At 38.8% G+C, this 19,041-nt stretch overlaps 1 protein-coding gene across 1 annotated transcript in view; it reads left to right on the top strand.

Annotated features, from left to right (window-relative positions):
• Positions 1-17,611, top strand: part of LOC140565771 (protein Atg16l2-like) — a 38,137-nt gene extending 20,526 nt beyond the window's left edge. The window contains exons 13-18 of the mRNA XM_072691849.1: positions 1,223-1,343; positions 3,436-3,541; positions 12,078-12,227; positions 12,554-12,601; positions 16,034-16,135; positions 16,816-17,611. Of these exons, the coding sequence (XP_072547950.1) occupies positions 1,223-1,343; positions 3,436-3,541; positions 12,078-12,227; positions 12,554-12,601; positions 16,034-16,135; positions 16,816-16,909 (621 nt within the window). The 3' untranslated portion in view covers positions 16,910-17,611. The remainder of the gene's footprint in view (positions 1-1,222; positions 1,344-3,435; positions 3,542-12,077; positions 12,228-12,553; positions 12,602-16,033; positions 16,136-16,815) is intronic.
• Positions 17,612-19,041: the final 1,430 nt, after the last annotated feature.

Genomic DNA, 19,041 nt, shown 5'->3' with positions numbered 1-19,041 from the left:
ACTGTACTGCCTCCTTGAATCACTGTCTGCTCACATTCAGAGGTGTCGTTTGACGTGATATGGCACTGACAGTGGAGAAAATGATCTCCTTTGTAAACTCAGTCCTGCCTGAGAGTACCTGCAAACGCAGTCTTAGATATTTTGAGCTGGCTATGAGTGCTGATGGAGAGATGAATATAGATAATTTATTTTCTGTTTGATTTCCCCCTAGCTTGTTGGCAGGTGCCAATAGGTTTATGTTTATCTGCTCCCGATAGTCCTATTTTAATACGTCTCTACAAGCTGTGTGTGTGCATTTGCACATCTGTGTCAGAAATAGTTGCTATATCAAGTAGCTGAATGCATTCATTAGAAGGGGTGTCCACAAACATTTGGACATATAGCGTATAGCGTTTTTTAGTACCTAAAAAAATGTATAGTAGCAGTTATACATTAATATTACATCCAGTATTTGCAATATCTTTATTATTTAATTTTATTACTGATAAAAACAACAAACACATGGGCAGGGTATGGCAGCAGATACCCAGCCATACCCTGCCCATGTGACGCTCACATTGGAACAGCCGAATGTGGGCTAGGTGGGCTCTGAGGCCCCATATGCAGGGTACAACCCAGATGGGGCCCAGGTATAACCCCTCTGATCCAATCACTGACGCTCGTGGAGCCCTAGTGGGCATCCATATGTGGGGCAAACATGGAAACCAAGGGCTTCCCATACAGGCCCCCCATGGGCACGTTATCTGGGTAGGTTAGTGACAACCAGAGATTTTGACACGCTAAGCCACTGTAAAGCACATCCTGAAGCACACAACCAAATGTAGACATAAGAACAATTGGTGGAAGTACTAAGATCTGATGAGTCGTCATTATGCCTGAGCTGTTCCACTGAGAAATCCAGCAAGCCCTCACACTGCCTGACCCCTCCTTCCCCACCACAAAAATAAAGATAAATATATAGTATTATAATATATAGTAATATATAGTTCTAAATAACATCACACCCTCATATAAATGAATTAATTCCAAAAATAAATTATTAATTAGGGTCATTCATAAACTATTGAATTTGTGAAGTTGATAACAAAATGTAAATGTAGACTTAAGTTAAGAGTCATTATTATGGGAAGTCTGTGTGCATTTGTGAAAGTGAGAGAGGCTGAGCATACAGTCTGTGAATATGAGCTCTGTTTAATTTCACCTCTGCACTCTGTTATTTTAGTTTACGCTGACAGGTCATTCTCGGAAAGTGACAGCAGCCAGGTTTAAGTGCAACCTCAGGCAGGTGGTGACTGGAAGTGCTGATAGAACAGTGAAGATCTGGGACCTGCAACGGGCTGCCTGTAAGTCTCCCTACACTAAATAATGTCAATCTGACATTTTCATCATGTAGTTGTCAAACTGACAGGTATTCTGGTGAGCTTTGATACAGAAGATACAGAACTCTGCCATATTTATCTCACACAGAATCAGGAGGGGCTTGTTCTTATGAATTTGAATGAATGAAGCAATATGCCTGAAGGCCAAACCCTGACAGATAGTTAATAACCTGTACAAATATGCATAGATGTTGACTGCAAACTGTAGTTGTTTATGTAGCCTTTATTGGTAAATTAACAATTTAGTGTTTTAGTTTCATGTTGGACCTTACATGGAAATATTGCCCTTTTTTGTTTGTCGAATTTTTCCATATTTCTCCTAATTTGTTACTGCCAATTATCCCATCCATTCAGACCTCCCTACCACTAGCAATGCTCACAACAAAAGGGTAAGGACTTAACACGTCTCCCTCAATACATGTGAAGCAAACGACCGCCTTTTGCAAACGGCAGCCGACATGCTTAGAGGAAAGTGCCGGGTCACTGGCTCCACCACACCAGCTAATAGATGCTTGTGTCGGCCAAAATCGCGGGCATTACATTAAATTTCAAGATCAAACATGGCAGGTTTGGCATATTTAACAGATCATTTACAAAAAAGAATGAAATAAAATTATACAACATGATACACTATATGGACAAAAGAATTGAGACACACGTCACACGTTACACCTATTGCAGCTTTTTGTGAAATTCAGTTTTAATCCATAGGCATCAATATGGAGTTGGTCCCCCCCTTTGCAGCTATAACAGATTCTACTCATTGTATCTGTGGGATGTTTTGCCTACTTATACAGAAGAGCATTTGTCAATTGGTGAAATTATTGGGATAATGTGTCCCAATAATACTGTTGTCCATACAGTGTATCATCACAAAAAACATATGACATTTTTCTGGATGGTGTGATGGTCCTCTGAGATTTTTATCTAGAAACAAACACTTGTGAATTTGTCTTCCTTAGTTTAAACATGTCTACAGACTCTTTGTGTCATTGCAGTTCAATATATGGCTGACCATAAAACAAATCTGTGTCCTTTGGCAGAGGCAACCCCCAAATGTTCAAGCTTGTCCAGCAACATAGTTTTACGTTCTGAGCACTTTTGGATGCTTTTTTAGCATCCGCACTACAAATAACGGTGTTTTAAGGGGTTCTTTGAGTGATGTCCTAGAATAACTAATTTGTTGTTAATGGAGATGTCAGTGTGAAGAACCTTTAAAGCTCTAGAGAACATCACTTAATGGAAAGGTTCCTCACACTCACACCAAATGTGGAACCAAATGTGGTTTGTCTATTGCATTGAGTGCAGCGAGACCAGAGAACTCTTCCCTCCCGTTAGAAGACTGCATCACCTCTTCACTTTTATTGGATTAAAACCTTGCAGGAGAATTGCTTTACGACCTGTGTCTTTCCATGCTCGCATGCAGTGGAGATCACAGAAATGTTGCCTGGGCCTTAATGCTGATTCCTCTAGTAGCAGCAGAAAGCAATGCTCCTATATTACCATGTTTTTATTAGCAAACAATTGTTATCAGAATTAATGTTCAGAGGATGATTGGCAGAGTTACAGTTATTGGAAGGATTACGACTTTATTTCATCTTGCATGTTATTTCAGGATAATAGTTTTAAAGCAAGTATCTGAAAATGCTAACATGATTCTGGTATCATTGCACATCCCTAGCTATCATACTTATGGACAGTTTTTCTGTCCATAAAGGCCTTTCTCTTGTAAGGCTCTGAATATACTGCAACCTGTGGGGTTGTCCAGTTGTTTCCTTTTCTTTCTACATTCAAGCCATTTGCTTTTCTTCCACAGACAGCACTCAAAGCTTCCTGGTTTATGCATACTGACACCGCAGCTAGATACACCAAGACTGAAAAGAATCATGTCACTGTTCATAGGTGTAGCTTTCCTGTGAACAGTGACATAAATGAGAAAATGTCAAACTAGAGCAATAGGCAGACAGTTACACTAATCATTGGGGAAATCAGTGCTATGTAAATGTACTGACCTTTAGTTGTTCATGTTGCCCTTCTTACTGTCTTTCTCACTCAGGCATACAAACCATCGAGGTGTTGTCCTACTGCAGTGATGTGGTGTGTTCTGAATATTACATAATCAGCGGACATTACGACAGAAAAATCCGTTTCTGGGACAGCAGGTAAAGAGATGCTGCTTGAATAATGACTGTAATTTGTTACTACTTACGCAAACTGTTCCCAGGGGTAGTGCAGGCAAGTTCTTTTGTGAAAAAATCTTACATCACTCTAAAGCATTCAGCCCTAGAGCTCCGGGGGGTCTATTTCTACAGCTGGTCCTGTAAGAAGTGTACTAGGTGAGAAAGCCTGTGTCATCTGAGGAGGTTCTGTTTAAAACAAAAACATTTATTCCATTACATTTCAGAGATTTGGGTTTTATTACATTAATCATGCTGTTATTTGGACATTTGTTTGGTAGCGAGAGAAACTCTAAGGCACATATATTAGAGCTGGGAAGAACTGTCCTGCTGTTCCTGTCCTGTATTTTCATAATGGTATTTAATGTAACTGAAGTTCAGCCTTGGACGAATTTGACACACTGTATGCCCAGGGCCGATTCTGTGCAGTAAAGTGTCTTTGAAGAGGTGGGAGATAAGGTAATTTTGACAAAGCCAGAGTTGTGTATAGTTTGTTATGATGCAGGTATGCACAGCTGAGGTGACAGATATGCATTCTTTGTTAAATGGATGAAATCAGCAATCCAAATTATGTGTAACTGCGCAGACACAAGATTACAATTTACCATTTTACCACCCTTCCAGTGTAATTCAACCTCTGCATTTAACCCATCCTTGGCAGTGAACACACACACACTTACACACTAGTGATTACAGTAGTGAGAACGCACTCCCACAGCAGTATGAAGCCACCTCGGGGCCTGGGGAGTAATTGGAGGTTAGTTGCCTTGCTCAATGATACCCAAGGGATGCCGGTCCTGAGGATGAAACCAGCAACCTTCCAGTCCCAAGCCCACTTCTGTTATGTTGGACCATAGCTACCCTACTGTATGAAAGTGTATAAAAGTAAACAACAAATATTTTACAGATAAAATAAAATCAACTTCTTAATGCCAGACACAAGCTGATATCTCATCTTCATCCATAATTATAGGCAGTTAATGTAAAGAAATGTCTAGGCCAGTTTCTGGAGCGCTACGTTCCTGCAGACTTTGGATCCAACCCTAATCCACCTCATCTGATTGACCTAATTACTGCCTTTTAAAGGCCTTGCTTGGGTAAATGGGGTGTTATATTTAGGTTGGAGATGAAACCTGCAGGAAGGTATCTGTGCAGGAGGGGGGTTGGAGATCACTGATCTATGAAAATGTGGTTCCAAAAGTCTTCCAAAATTAATTACTTAATACTAATAAAATGTAATTAAATTCATTTTAAATGCAAAACACTATTGTAATTCAATTGTACTGTAATGCAATTTAGAACCAAACCCATTACTCTACTCCAAGTATTTTTCCCACCTGGTTACTACACTGCAAGTCTAAGAAAGAAAGAGAATGACAGAAAAATGAATGAGAAAATGCATCATATCACAAGTTTTTTTTGTTTATTATTAAAATAAGTAATCACATTTCATAATAAAAGATCAATAATTTAAAACTCAGATATTACTGAACAATACTCATTTCTTAGAAATAGCCAAAGTGTTGCTGATGGCAAAAAAAACTAGGAATAGATTTGACCAAAGTATGAAAATAAATGGTTGTCCATTAGGCCGTGTCTTACTAAGACCGTACATTTCAGTACATAATCAGTACTAGTTCTTAATCTTTAATCTCAACATCCTGAGTTCAGTTCAAGGCAGACCGCACCTCATGCTCTTCCAGCTTGAAGCTTCTGTTTGTCTGTGATTGTGACCAGCATCCCTCACTGTCCATCTCCCTGTGTGTGCAAGCTGAGCTGAGGAGCTAAAAGTTGCATAGCCTCAGGTGTGTGTGTGCAATTAACTCTGGTGAGAGACTGCTTGTTAACGCTCTGCTCTTAATGCAGTAGACTGATAGCCCTGCAGATGTGTTCATAGCACAATGCTATATTTACAGCTCAACATCTGCTCCTCACCGTCTCTCTTCCAGGACACTTCTGTGATACATGGGGGAGCTGAATGTTAAGAGACTGCGGTTAGACTCCTTGTACTTTATGGATGCATAAATGTCTTAAGTTTCAATATTTTTTTTATAGGAACCACATATCTGTAAGACATGAATCTCAGTAGGAAAACAAAACAAGGGGGTTTATAACGGTATTTTGCCAATGGGTACACATTTATCTGGTCCAGAGAGGCCTATTCTGTTGGCAGTACAGACAAGGGACAAGCTGTGTGTGCGCTTGCACATCTGTGCCAGCAATGAAAGCAGCTTACAGTAGCTGATAGTGTATAGTGTGTGTTGGATTGTTAGTTCTGGGTCACAAATGCAACTCCAGCCCACTTTGAATGCATCACTCCAGCGAAAGCAGTTTTTTGTTTAGCTGGTCAGGTGCGACTGATCTGATTTCATCTGAATCTTTTCATCAGTGTCTTAAATCTATGCACCAAACATTTTAATTTAAACCTTTTCCACTGTATGGCGTAGCGGCAAAAACATTTTCAATACAGCAGTCTGGTAGAGCAATCATTAGTAGATGATCATTAGTCATTTTGTAATTAGTCATTATGTAATATTTGTATGAGTAACCACAAGGAATACCATATGATTATCTGTAATAACAAAGATAGACACTATCATATACTGTACTGTCTGTAAGGAAGCTCAGAGGCTCAGCATTGGATATTTTGGCTCTGCGCTCCAGCACACTGTGATGAATCAATAACTATGAGGTTAAAATGCAGAATGCCAGCTTTGATTTAAGCTGTGATTTATATCTTTCCATTTAATCGTCAAAAATTCATAATGATTTTCATACAGTCATATTTTTAACATTAGGACTAGCTGCTGTTTTTTTTACAAGCTTAGAGAGCACATTTCTGGGCTCTGTAAAATCCACAGGGCCAATATTAAACTTGTATTTATTATACACTATATGGACAAAGGTTTTGGAACACCTGCTTAGTCATCCTATCTTCCGAAATCAAGGGTACTAAAAAATCCCGCTTTTGAGTAAATGTCTCTACTGTCCAGGGAAGGCTTTCTACTATAGTTTGGAGCATTACTGTAAGGATTTGATTGTATTCAGTGGCAAGAGTGTTAGTGAGGTCAGGATTGTTGGATGATTACCACACCGCCTCATCAATAGATCGAGCACCATTATTCCAGAGAACACAGTCCGACTGCTCCATAGGTCTTTATACTCATCTAGTCCACGTCTGGCATTAGGCATAGTGCCAATAGGGTTATGTTTATCTGCTCTAGAGAGTCATATTCTATTGTCAGTACTTTGCTACAGGGATTAGTCAAGCTGTTTGTTTGCATTTGCTCATCTGTATCAAGACCATTAGTGAGGTCAGCATGTTGGGTAATCGCCACCCCACCTCATCCCTACTTCTCCCAACTCTCCAACTCATCACAAAAGTAATGGAAGGAGCACCATCATTCCAGAGAACACAGTTGCACCTTAGGAACCTCTGCATGCTGGAAACCTTTTGGAATAGGCTCATGTCCCAATACTTTAGTCCATATTTTGCGCTGTATGTAAAACTGTTGTTTTAGGACTTTACTTGTCCATTACTGACATGTTTGTACTTTGCAATGCTAAAAGCTATATGTCTGTCCTTTGGTGGTGTGGCAGTAAGGCACACTGACATAATTTTCTAATCATCTCCAGTGTACTAGCATTAGCATGGCTACACCAGTGATGAGAACAATCCTCCAACAAATCAAAAGGGATCCAGCATTATTATTAACATTATTTATGTTGTTGATTCATTGTTATTGACTGTTATTGATGCAGTCTTACACACCAAACTTTAATGCAGAGTGTGTATTAAAACCAATTATGTTGATAGAATAATTGTTAGATCTGTCAGATCACTGAAAAAGCAAATGTACAGTATGAACTGTTTAAAACAGATGAAAATGAACTAATACCCAGGTTAATGGGGTTTAGATACTTTTAAACTACCATTGGCAAGCATGTGATTCTCTATGTTGGAGTCTTGCCGTAACATCTCTTCTCTGCTCAGAGTCGTAAACAAATGTGATAATCTTAGAAGAATGTGCATGATCTCAGAGGACACCTTTTTCATCAGTACCAATTAAATTACCATGCAGTCTTAAAAGAACAGAGGTCTTCAAATCTGGGCTTTGAATTCAGTTTCCAGTCCTGGACTTTGTAATCCTTGGTAGGTGTGACACTATGTGGCCAATCAATTACATTAACTTCCAGCAAGAACAAAATCCAGGACTGGAAATTGGATTCAAGTCTAGACTGAATCTAGATTAAAGACCTGGGCCCTAGAAGAGCAATCATATTTGTAAAACCAACAAAACATCTGTGAGTGTGAAGAACCATTTAAAATCATCTCTCAGTGTAAAGGTTATTTCCCTATTCAAAGGTTCACACTTGTATCTTATTTACAGAAATGGTTCTTACTCACCTGTAGAGCCTTAACAATTCAGAGTGTTAAGGTAACCAACTGAATTACAAATGTATAATATCATAAAGCAAGGAATGTGGAACAAATACTAAAAGAGCATATTGATACAGTATGTGGACAAAATTATTAGGACACCTGCTCATTCATTGTTTCTTCTGAAATCAAGGGTAAAAAAAATAGTTTATCCTGCTTTTGTTGGAGTAACTGTCTCTACTGTCCAGGGAAGTCCTCTTTCTTAAATGCTTCTTTTATGGCACTCATAAAAACCTTTATTTTATTTATTTATTTTTTTTTTTTTTAGGACCTTCATTTTGAATAATGAAAAAGGGTTGACAGGTCTATGGTCTAGCTATGACTGTAGCAATACCGTTTTTTTTTATTAAACAAATAAATTAATTAAATACCAGAGTTTACTTTCTTATAGTTGCATGAACAAGACTGTAGCAGTGGGGAAAAGAATAAGTAACTCAAACAAGTAATTTCTTAGAAGTCAAATATACAATTCAATACGCACAGGTTCAGGTGCAGCACACTGGGGTCTATTTTCTTACATGGTTCTCTCTTTTATACATATGGTAAGATTGTGACCTTTTTAGTAGAACAGTGGAACTATTCCAATTAGTCAATATGTCCAATTACAAATATTTTCATTTGCATCACATATCATCTTTTAATCAATCTGTGATGTAATACAACTCTCCGTGGAGTCGTGGACATGGTGTTGTTGCATTTTCAGCCGAAGATTGGCCAGAACTGCCATGTGATCTTTGCGTGTTGCCAAGTACTATAATCAGCATGCTTCTGCTTCTGCACATTTAAGGGTTTAAAAATGAGCCTATTATTCACACCATGGCTGAGCCCTTGACATCTCTCATTCACTCCCAGCAACAGTAACCTCCAGCTGCTGCTGTGCCGACAACTCGTCTGTCGCCTAGCAACTATCGTCCCACATACTAATTGTCTCCTCAAGTCCCTGTAATAGGTGATTTATGCTGTGTTATGACATTTGTGAAAAAGGGGAAAAAGTGCAGCGCTTTGCTGATTTATCAGATTTGTTCGAGAGTACGACTCTCCATCATGTGGCGACTTTATGACTATACATTATATGTCCAAATGTTTGTGGACACCCCTTATAATAAATGCATTCATCTACTTGAAGCTGCAGCCATTGCTGACACCAATGTGCAGATGCACACACACACACACACACACAGCTTGTCTAGTCCCTGTGGAGAAGTACTGCCAATAGAATAGGACTTACTGGAGCAGATAAACATAAACCTATTAGCACCATGCCTAAGATCAGGCGTGGGCTAGAGGGTTATAAAGCCTCCCAGTATTGAGCTATGGAGCAGTGGAACTGTGTTCTCTGGAAAGATGGTTCTCCATCCAATGCTTTTGGGATGGGATGGGGAGTTGAGGATGAGGTGTAGTGGTGATTATTTAATAATCCTAACCTCCCCAAATGCTCTTGTCCCTGAATGCAATTTTTTAACAACCATGATTTCAGAAAAAAAAACTATGAATGAGCAGGTCTCCCAGTACTTTGTATCTATATGCTCTGTTAGTATTATTTGTTCCACCTTCCTTGTTTTATAATGTTATACATTTGTAATTGATTTAGCTGGTTTCTCCAACAATAAAGGTGCTTCAAATGGTTCTTTGACCAAAGAATCTTTACATCAAGTGAGGGTTATTTAGATCTTTAACAGATTCTTTACAGTCACACATCTTTATTGCAAACATGGGTATTTATAGAACCAAAGGTGCTTCCACTCAAATAACCATATGAAGCGCCATTATTTTTTAGAAAGTTTGTAACTGAACAATTCTGAAGTTCCTCTACACACGTTTGGCTTTTTTCAGCATCTGTTATCTATTATCAGTTGGATGGATTCCTCATTGACACAAAGCTATCAGCCTGAATTGCATTTAGTCACCGTCACATGAGGTCTCCTGTTCTGTGCAAGTAAATCAATTAAAATGCAGTGAGACAGAATGTCATGAAATCAATTTGTGTAAAGACCTGAGAGAGGCTAGGTGCTCAGAGACCTAAAACCACAAGAGAAGGTCAACTCGTTTGTTGTCTCCATAGGTCTTTTGGTTGAATGTGCCTTGTCTGCTGTAGTGCTACACCTGGCTATTTTGGTGGTATAATCTTTAAGCAAAATAGCTGAATATAGATCAGTATTAATCCTTTACAAAAAGTTTGGAAATAATATTAAGGACACACAAAATGACAAAAGCAAATTCATTTATTTACATTTTATACTAATTGACTTGTCAGGGTATTGCCCATTCATCACTACTATCGACAGAAGTGTAAATGAGCCAGATTTGACTCAAAATGCTAATTGTGATCTTTTGTCACTGGCCAGATGTTCAGAGGCATCCAAAGAGGCTTTATAATAGAGCTAATAAATGAGTAGTGGTTGACAGTGGTTAAGCTTGCACTGCTTTATTAAAATGAACGTTTGAATGAATGAATGAATGAATGTGAGAGTTTCATGTGTTTCATGGGTTCAAAGTGCAAAGTTAATTTGTCACATACATAGCCATACATGGTACAACTAGTAGTAAAGTGCTTTGATAACTCTGCTCACATGAAACAATGAGGTAACAATAAACAAACCAGGTAAGCAAGTATGAAATGTACATGCATTATTGCATTACTATTTTGAAATAATATTTTGGATAATATACACTGACAGACAGTGATGATAAAGAAAAGGTAACATCACCAGATGTCATTCTGAATGGTGGTCTGGCACACATAATCTTTCATGGAACAGTGGATGGGTTGGCCAATTTGGGCAAAAAAGAAAAAGGAAAAAAAGGATCTTAAATAGGAGTTAAATAAGAGTTTCAATATTGATGAGCAGAATTTTCCAATCAAGCCTAATTATTAATGGATATGGTTTTCACTGTTAATTGCGTTTCACTGCGACTTATGAGGATAAAGAGAAAACAGCATGTACTTGTATACGATACTTAAATTCAGGATGTCCAATTAATCAAAAATTAATCAAAGCCGACATTCAGAACTTCTAATTGACATAATCTTGCCCATGTAGATTGTTATTATTTCGTTAAACTCTTCATGTGCTGCCCCTTTAAAAACATACTACCGCAAGTAGGGACCTGCGACAATGCCTGCGACATGGAAGCAACATGGAAGAAAACTCAAACACAGTCAGCTGATCAACTTCAGCAGCTTATATAGTCATTTACTAATCTTAATCTAGGTAAAATGATCAATGATCACCCAGCACTACTCTAAATGGTCTAGATAACATTTCTAAAATAATGCTGCAGATGATTTATTTTTGGGGACATATGCCCCAAACTCATCTGGCTGTTGCATTTTGAACAAGTTGTAGTTCGTCTGCAGGATGCCCTCGATGTAATCTTGCAGACAGTGCCTTAAAACAGTTTCAGCAAGAAATGCTTGAGCTGCTTAGTGTGACATTTTAAACATCTGATTTAAGAGTCAAATCACATTCGCATCTAACACCTCAGGTTCAGACTGCTTTTGTCTAGTGTGTAATATGCTGTTATCTCACGGGTTTAATGACACTGTTTAATGAGACCCTGTGTTTTCTATTTACTTTGAAGTTTTACAGTTCTGTAAAACTGCATCAACCTGTGGCTTTTACTTAGAGTTTTTCACACCTCCAAGCTGGACCTCACCTCACTACTTGTTTAATCTTCGTACAGTTAATCAAGTGTGCTCCTGCTTCGTAGGACTGAAAACCTCCAGCTACGCTGGCCCATGGAGAATAGGATTCGACACTCCTGCACTAGATGCTAGATTGCATTCAGCCACAAGAGTATTAGTGAAGCCAGGTACTGATGCTGGATGATTAAATCTAGATCAGAACCGCCACTCCATCTCATCCCAAAGGTATTGGAGCTAAATGACTCCAGCAAATGCAGTTCCACCCCTCCACAGCACAACATTGACAGGGCTTTAAACTCCTAGCCACAACTTGCCACTGGGCATGGTGACCTGCTGTAGAGTGTCTTCCTCTATTGTGTTCTTGCGTCTTGTCTGTTGCTTTTTATTTTTATTTTTTGTGATCATCTTTATTTTAATCTGTCATGTTTCTGTAGGGCAGCGAGCTGTACACAGGAGGTGCCCTTACAGGGCAAAGTGACATCCCTGGACATCTCTCCCAACCACAGGGAGCTGTTAAGCTGCTCAAGGGATGAGAGCCTACAGTTGGTGGACCTGAGGATGAGCAACACCAGAATGACCTTCAGGTATAAGGAACCGTACAGTACTGTACACAATCCAAACAAATCTGATCTCAGCCAGGTTAAAGCCTCTAGATTGGTCCTTAAAAAAGAGTTTTAGCTGAGTTTGGCCAACTTTTACATCATCCTTACCAAAAAACAGTGATCCAGTCCCTGTTTCATTCCTGTACATTTCCCACCTTATCTAAGGTTTGCAAAAGTGTGATAATGCTGGTCCCTGGGCTTTTCATAAAATGATTTTCAGATGTACCTGACCTTTCTCTGCATTTATCTTTGTGTTAAAATGGATGGAAATGTAATAGTAACTTTTATGTGTTCTTTGGTCATCCCAGGGCAGAGGGCTTCAAATGTGGAAGTGACAGCACCAAGGCCATTTTCAGGTAAGAACCAGGTTGCTTTTCCAATACACATCCTGATTTGCACTGCAGTAATAAAACATATCTGTTTGTCTGTGTTGGCAAAGGTTTTTCATGAAATATGGCTTTGCCCATCTTTGCACAAAAGATGACAAAAGATTAGACTAGCTGTTTTACACGTTAGGACCCAGGCGCTAACATGCAACACTTGTCTCCTGTGAAAATTTGCACTGAACACACTCCAGAGACTACAGCTGATGGCCAGCACACGCATACTAAATGTGCCCGTGTGAAGAGGAATAACTCAGGAGCTGGCAATAGCCTGTAAAAACACAAAACTGCAACATATGAGTAAATAATGTAGTTATAAAATGTAAATAGTAAATATTTGCCCTCTAAGCATGTTAGGGGATTGAGAATAAGTGAGGAGCAAGCAGGGTAGAAAGCGGTCAATCGGAGGCTTTTCTGCATCAGACGTCACCACGGCAACCAGTGGGAGCGTCTACATTCGGAATAGGTCACCTCCCACTGCTATACTACAAAAGGAAAAAATGTCCTTTATTTCATCATCAATTGAGTTACAGACGCTTCAAAACTATGTATTCAACCACTAGGGGCACACTGGTCGGGTTTGGAACAGCAAAAGTGTAGTTTATTGCCATAAAAGGGTTATTGTTGAACAATTTGCTTTTTTTACCCAAATACTACAAAGAGTAAAATGCACCGTTGGAACATAATCGTATTATATTATTACATAAACATGAAATGTAATGAAAAATCAGCTTTCTTGTGCTTTTTCATAACGATTGGTCTTATTTACTGACCGTTCTTAATGAGAAATTTCTTCTTAAAAACCACACAGTTTTCATTTGGGATTTGTTTATAAGATCATTATTATCTGTTATAATCCATCATTATAAGAGCAGAACTATGAGCACTTCCACCAGTCGTTTTCTTGGGATTTTTTTATCAAGAACAAATTTGAATACCATTGGTAGCTGTTGATAGTAATAAGACCTACTATGCTACTTTCACTGGCCTTCAAACATGAGACACTTTTTTCTGTGTGTAAGTGCTGTTTGCTTGCTGTGCTCTTTTGTTTTTCTCCTCGTACACTGATTTGCAGTTGTCTCATGGCCAACTGCTGACACTCATTCAAGATCATTCAACTTAGTCTGGAAAATTAGTGCTGACAAAGGCTGACTGGAGCTAACGGTATGGGACACACTCCACAGAATGCAGACAGTAGTCGACCAACACCTCACACCAAGGTGGTGGACTCCCGACAGCCAGTAGTCGGCATGGTGTCTTTATTTGAACAGTCCTAAGACAGACGATAGTAAATCACAATTAAATGTGGCACAGCACAGGTTAGAAACCTGACCTTCAAGAATGGTAACTGTGTATGAACCCCTAAAGCTCAGATTGGAGAGCTTGACTGCATGATTTATTGTTCTACATTCATTTGTGTGGCTAAACTGGCTCAGAGTTTAAAGACTGATTTCCTCTTTGTGTGAATGCAGAGTGGCTATCTGAGCAGCAGTCCAGGTTTAGCACTCAGATCTACATTTTGCAAAGGCTGGATCAATAGGAAGACTCGGTTCTTATAGGCAAAGCAACATCCAGCTGTCCGCGAATAAGACGTTTATGCCCAATTTAAATGGAAATGATGATGACAGTATGAAAAAAAAGCCTGCAGAGGATAAAGCGGGTGAAGTACTAGATTGTATAATACCAATAGATTATGGGAAGGGGCTCTTTGCCGTGTTCCAGACACATTTCTAAAGGTCAGCGTAACAACAGAGAATAGCTAGAAGCCTTTAGTTAACCCCCTCCTCCTCCCAGCACACACCCTTTTCATTATGTGAACCTACCATTTTTTTTGCATGATAGCGGAGTGGACTTTAAATGCTTTATGTGATGTAAGGTGGGAGAAGAAAAGAGATCCTGGGAGCAATACAGAAATACGAACGGCCGAGGCCCCATTTATGCTTCTGGTGAGTGGCTGACTCCCAGTTGAGTCATACACTTAGCAGTTTCTATGGCAACAGCAGAACCAGAATGCATTGCGTCATTTTTTTAAGGATGAGTCTGCCTTGGTAATGTGAGCTCGGAGAGGGAGGGGTCTAATGGAAGACTTATCACCCTCCCCCTCAACATTTTCCTCAGGTCCAGAGCCCTGTGCTGGGCTGAATATTTTGAACACGACACTGGCAACACACTGAGAAGTGGAGCCATAGACACACAGAAGTCCTTAAGTAAATGGTGCTTTAATAAGAGGGCTAATAAATGAATGAGTCTATAGCAAATTGGTCAAAAACATTAGATGGAAGAATCCGATTAGTATTTAAAAAAAAAAAAAAAAAGTAAAGGCAGTGATAAATGTTGAGGAACAATAAGACACTTTATTGAACCCTTTTAGACCCACACGTGTTTTCCATGCATGCATATTCCTTTCTTCAAATAATTAATTATAAATATACACTTAAGACAAAAGTATTGGGACACCTGCCCCATTATCATGTTTTCTGAAATCAAGGGTTTTAAAAAACCCTTGTGTCCTGCTTGTGTTGGAGTAACTGTCTCTACTGTCCAGAGGAGGCTTTCTACTAGATTTTGGAACATTGCTGTGAGGATTTATATGCATTCAGTGACAAAAGCTTTATTAAAGTCAGGGTGTGTGATCACCACCCCACCTTATCCCCAACTCATCCCAAGTACTGTATAAGATGGAGCACCATCATTCCATCTTTAGACCCACACCTGGCATTCGGCATGATGAGAATAAGTTAATCATGTTAATCTGCTCCAGTCCTTTTGGAGCTTATATTGGAAATACTTCTTTTCAGAGATTTGAAAGGATGTGTATGTGCATTTAAACATCTGTGTCAACTTAAGTAGTTGAATACATTCATTAGAAGCAATGTCCACAAACATTTGGACATACAGTATAGTGTATATATAAACGCTAGAACACCGTCTAAGCATTAGCCCTATCACCGGGAGGTCATGAGATGGCTCAGCCATTTGTGGTACAATAGAGCATAATTGGCTCTGTAGTGTTCTGTTAGTGTTCTCCTCCAAGCATGTTTAACTGTTCAATGACATTGCAGTAGACAGCTAAGCTTCAGAGGACACATCTCTCTCCAGGTTAAGAATTAAACAGTGATTTAGCAGCAGTGTTATAAAGACAAATGGAATTTGATCTTGCCTGGTAAAGGTAAATCAGAACTTTAAATATGAGAAACTTATCAGGTTTATCAAAAAGACTTTGGTCCAGAATTGGTGAATGCGATTTACATTTAGATTCAGATTAGATTGAGATTGCAGTATATAATATAAATTGGCCCATGGGACAAACAGTCTTTAACCTCCACACGAGCTGATTAAACCAAGGATTACCAAGATATACCCCGACCACATAACCTGAGTGTTATTGTCTTTCTCTGTATTTAGTCCAGATGGATGTTACCTGGCGGCTGGTTCTGCTGATGGTGCTGTGTACATCTGGAACGTTAGCACGGGCAAGCTGGAAACTCCACTCCCAGATATGCACAGGTATCCACAATACCACTGAAATAGTTTCTAGAAAACAAATTTCTTTAATTTTCTGTTTTGATTATATTGCTGATGAATTTGATGTTTGTTATGTGGAATCGTATCTAATGGTTCATATTAGACTTGAATTAAAGGGGCAGCCAGAAAACATATACAGTGAGGACTCCATATAAAGATTGCCTCAGCGATTTCATTTGTAGTTAATTAGTATGCTTTTGACTGCAGTTAGATAAGGGTGCTATTTTACTCCAAAGTAGGACCCTTTCTTTCAGTTACAATTGTACTATGAACTATGAAACCTAAGCATTACATAAACTCATACATTTATCTTGCCTCTTGGCATAATCTTACATTTTAAAATGTAAGTATTACCTCTGTTTGATCTGACCTAGCAGTCATGGACTACTATAACAGGGTTGGTGATGGCTTATGTGATTGTGCTAGATTTTATTGTGTAGACCTGCAATCAGACTAGTTTATCTTTCAATATATTTTCTGTCACAGACCAGTGTTACAATTGTAGTCGTCTGTTTTAGGACACACAACATTCAGAGGTTAGATGACACAGTTGATTACATTTTAAGCCTCGGCCATCGGGAATAGTTTTATAGCCCTATTGTTTATGGATATGCTTCACTAATGATCAATCAACTGCTTATAGACTATTCTGTTTATTTCAGATGCCCAGTTAATGCAGTGGCATGGTCAGTGTCAGGCGAGTACGTGGTGAGTGTAGATAAGAGTCGCCGGGCTATTCTCTGGAGCGACATCTAAACCTCGAGACGCATGGCTGTGCCCCCTATTACTGGATTGCGCACCAGACTCAGTACGGTCCAGTCATCAGCATGTAAGGAACGGCATAGCGCGTTCTATAATTCTACTCTACTGATGAGTTTTATTGTTTTCACTGCCAATAAAACCAAAACTCCAGACGCCAGTATGCTAACTTGTGCTGGTCTGACTCCATACAGTAGTTTGGGTTTTTTAGATACCTCTCTGTTTATGTGTTCAAAAGTTACTGACATAGAGTATGTACATTTGCGTTAGCTGACATTTACAGTGCCTTTAAGGTAAAGCAAGAGTGTGGCCAAAATGTCACTCTTACAATCAAACCGTGTGACTTAAAGATGTAAATGGTGCCAAGAAACTGAAAAGAAGTTCTGATGTATTCGTATTTCCATTGATAATATTAACTACTTGAGTACACAGAAATATGCCAACTATATTATTTTGTTAAATGTGTTTCAGTATTTATAATATATTTGATCTGTGGGCACTGCTTCTGCAACCACTCAGAGGGCTTTTAGTGGACTTTTTTTTAGCCAGATACTTTTACATACCATGTGTTAAAGAGATCCAGTGCAGTTTTCTCAAAGGGAAAACTCAGATTTGTTTACATTGTAAGTTCAACCCAGTGGACTTGTGTGTCTTGTTGATGTCTGAACTAAAAGGTGAATAAAAAGTTCTTGCCATAACGCACAAGTCTGTTTGTGATGTTTTAACAATGCACTCTTCAGACAGATGGATCAGATAGACCTGTCAAGACATTTCTGGAGACAATAAGAGACAGGCATCAGCGTATCATAGTGTCTTCCAAGTGTGCCACACTTTCTTACTTCTGTGTGGACAGAAGTCATTCGAAAACATTGCAGTGGCATTTTAAATGACTTCATGTTTGTAGTATTGTTTAGTTGGGTTATGGTGGGTTTGAGAAGGCAGCCATTAGCTTTACTTACAAAAATGACTGCTGCTTTAAATACTACTGTATTGTGTGATGAACAACATTCTTTGCATTTAACATGACATTTTATATGTATTTGCTTAAATGTTTGCTTTTTGGTCACAATATTCATGCAAATGTGGGGATGTTCTTGTAAGATTAAGCACAACATGTATTCATTTCATTAGGAGTTCATTATCTATACCAGGTAGTTTGTGCAGCTGCTTCGGCTCATCTCTGTAATCATGCCACTGATTTTGATTTTGGGGGTTTAGAGCACCTGTTTTCCTCAGTCTGATAACCTATTTGTAAACTGGAATGAAATGTCACAGTATTGTTAACTGCAAGTAGAAATACCATGCTCTTTATATGCTATCATATCATGGATTTATTTCATATTTATCACATTGTTTTAAACTCAATTACATGTTATATGTATTATAATTAATGGGGACATGCCAGGACCATTTTAATAATAATATTTTGTAATGCCCCTTAAATAAAAATACTCTTAATTATCTGTTAAGATAATTGATCAACTGGTGCGCGAGAGTGCAAATGTGCCACTTAAGGTGAAAGGGGAATTTCAAATAAGAAATTAAGAAAAATATCATGAATGAATTAATGTTACACTTTTTGTTTGTTATAGTTTAATGTAATGTTTCTAAATCATGGTTTATCTTTAAGAATACGATGGACGTGGTTTTAGAGTTCAGGTTGTAGAGGCTAAAATCATGTGCTGTGACCAAACTAGTGCTTACATCTGCGGGGTAGCTAGCTAGCATAGCTGCGACTAATCCAATAATAAAAATAATCTTTATGATATTAAAGATATTCTCCAGTAAAGCCTAGCGTTAGCTCGGAATTGGCCTGATTTACATCACAGTTTTGGATGAGCTGGATTTTTAGAAAGAACACAGGCCCTATTTTAGCGATCTTTAGGTGAGCCGTCAACCACGCAGCTTGATTTTGGGTGTGTCAGAGTGTCTTTGCTATCCTAACAACGGGAAAAGTACGCCTTGTGCGGCTCGAAAAGCATAAAAGACATGTACTAAGTCTCTTCATTAATCATGGGTGTGTTTTGGGTGCAATGTGCAGTAAACCAATCAGCGTGTCACTCGCCATTCCTTTTCAGAGCTATTTCTAATTCAGTGGCACATCACATACAGTCTGGACGGCTTGCTGA

Source organism: Salminus brasiliensis, chromosome 11 (assembly GCF_030463535.1).
Source record: "Salminus brasiliensis chromosome 11, fSalBra1.hap2, whole genome shotgun sequence".
NCBI lineage: Eukaryota > Metazoa > Chordata > Actinopteri > Characiformes > Bryconidae > Salminus > Salminus brasiliensis.
Note: the sequence above shows the minus strand (reverse complement) of the source record. Positions and strands in the feature narration are given on the sequence as shown.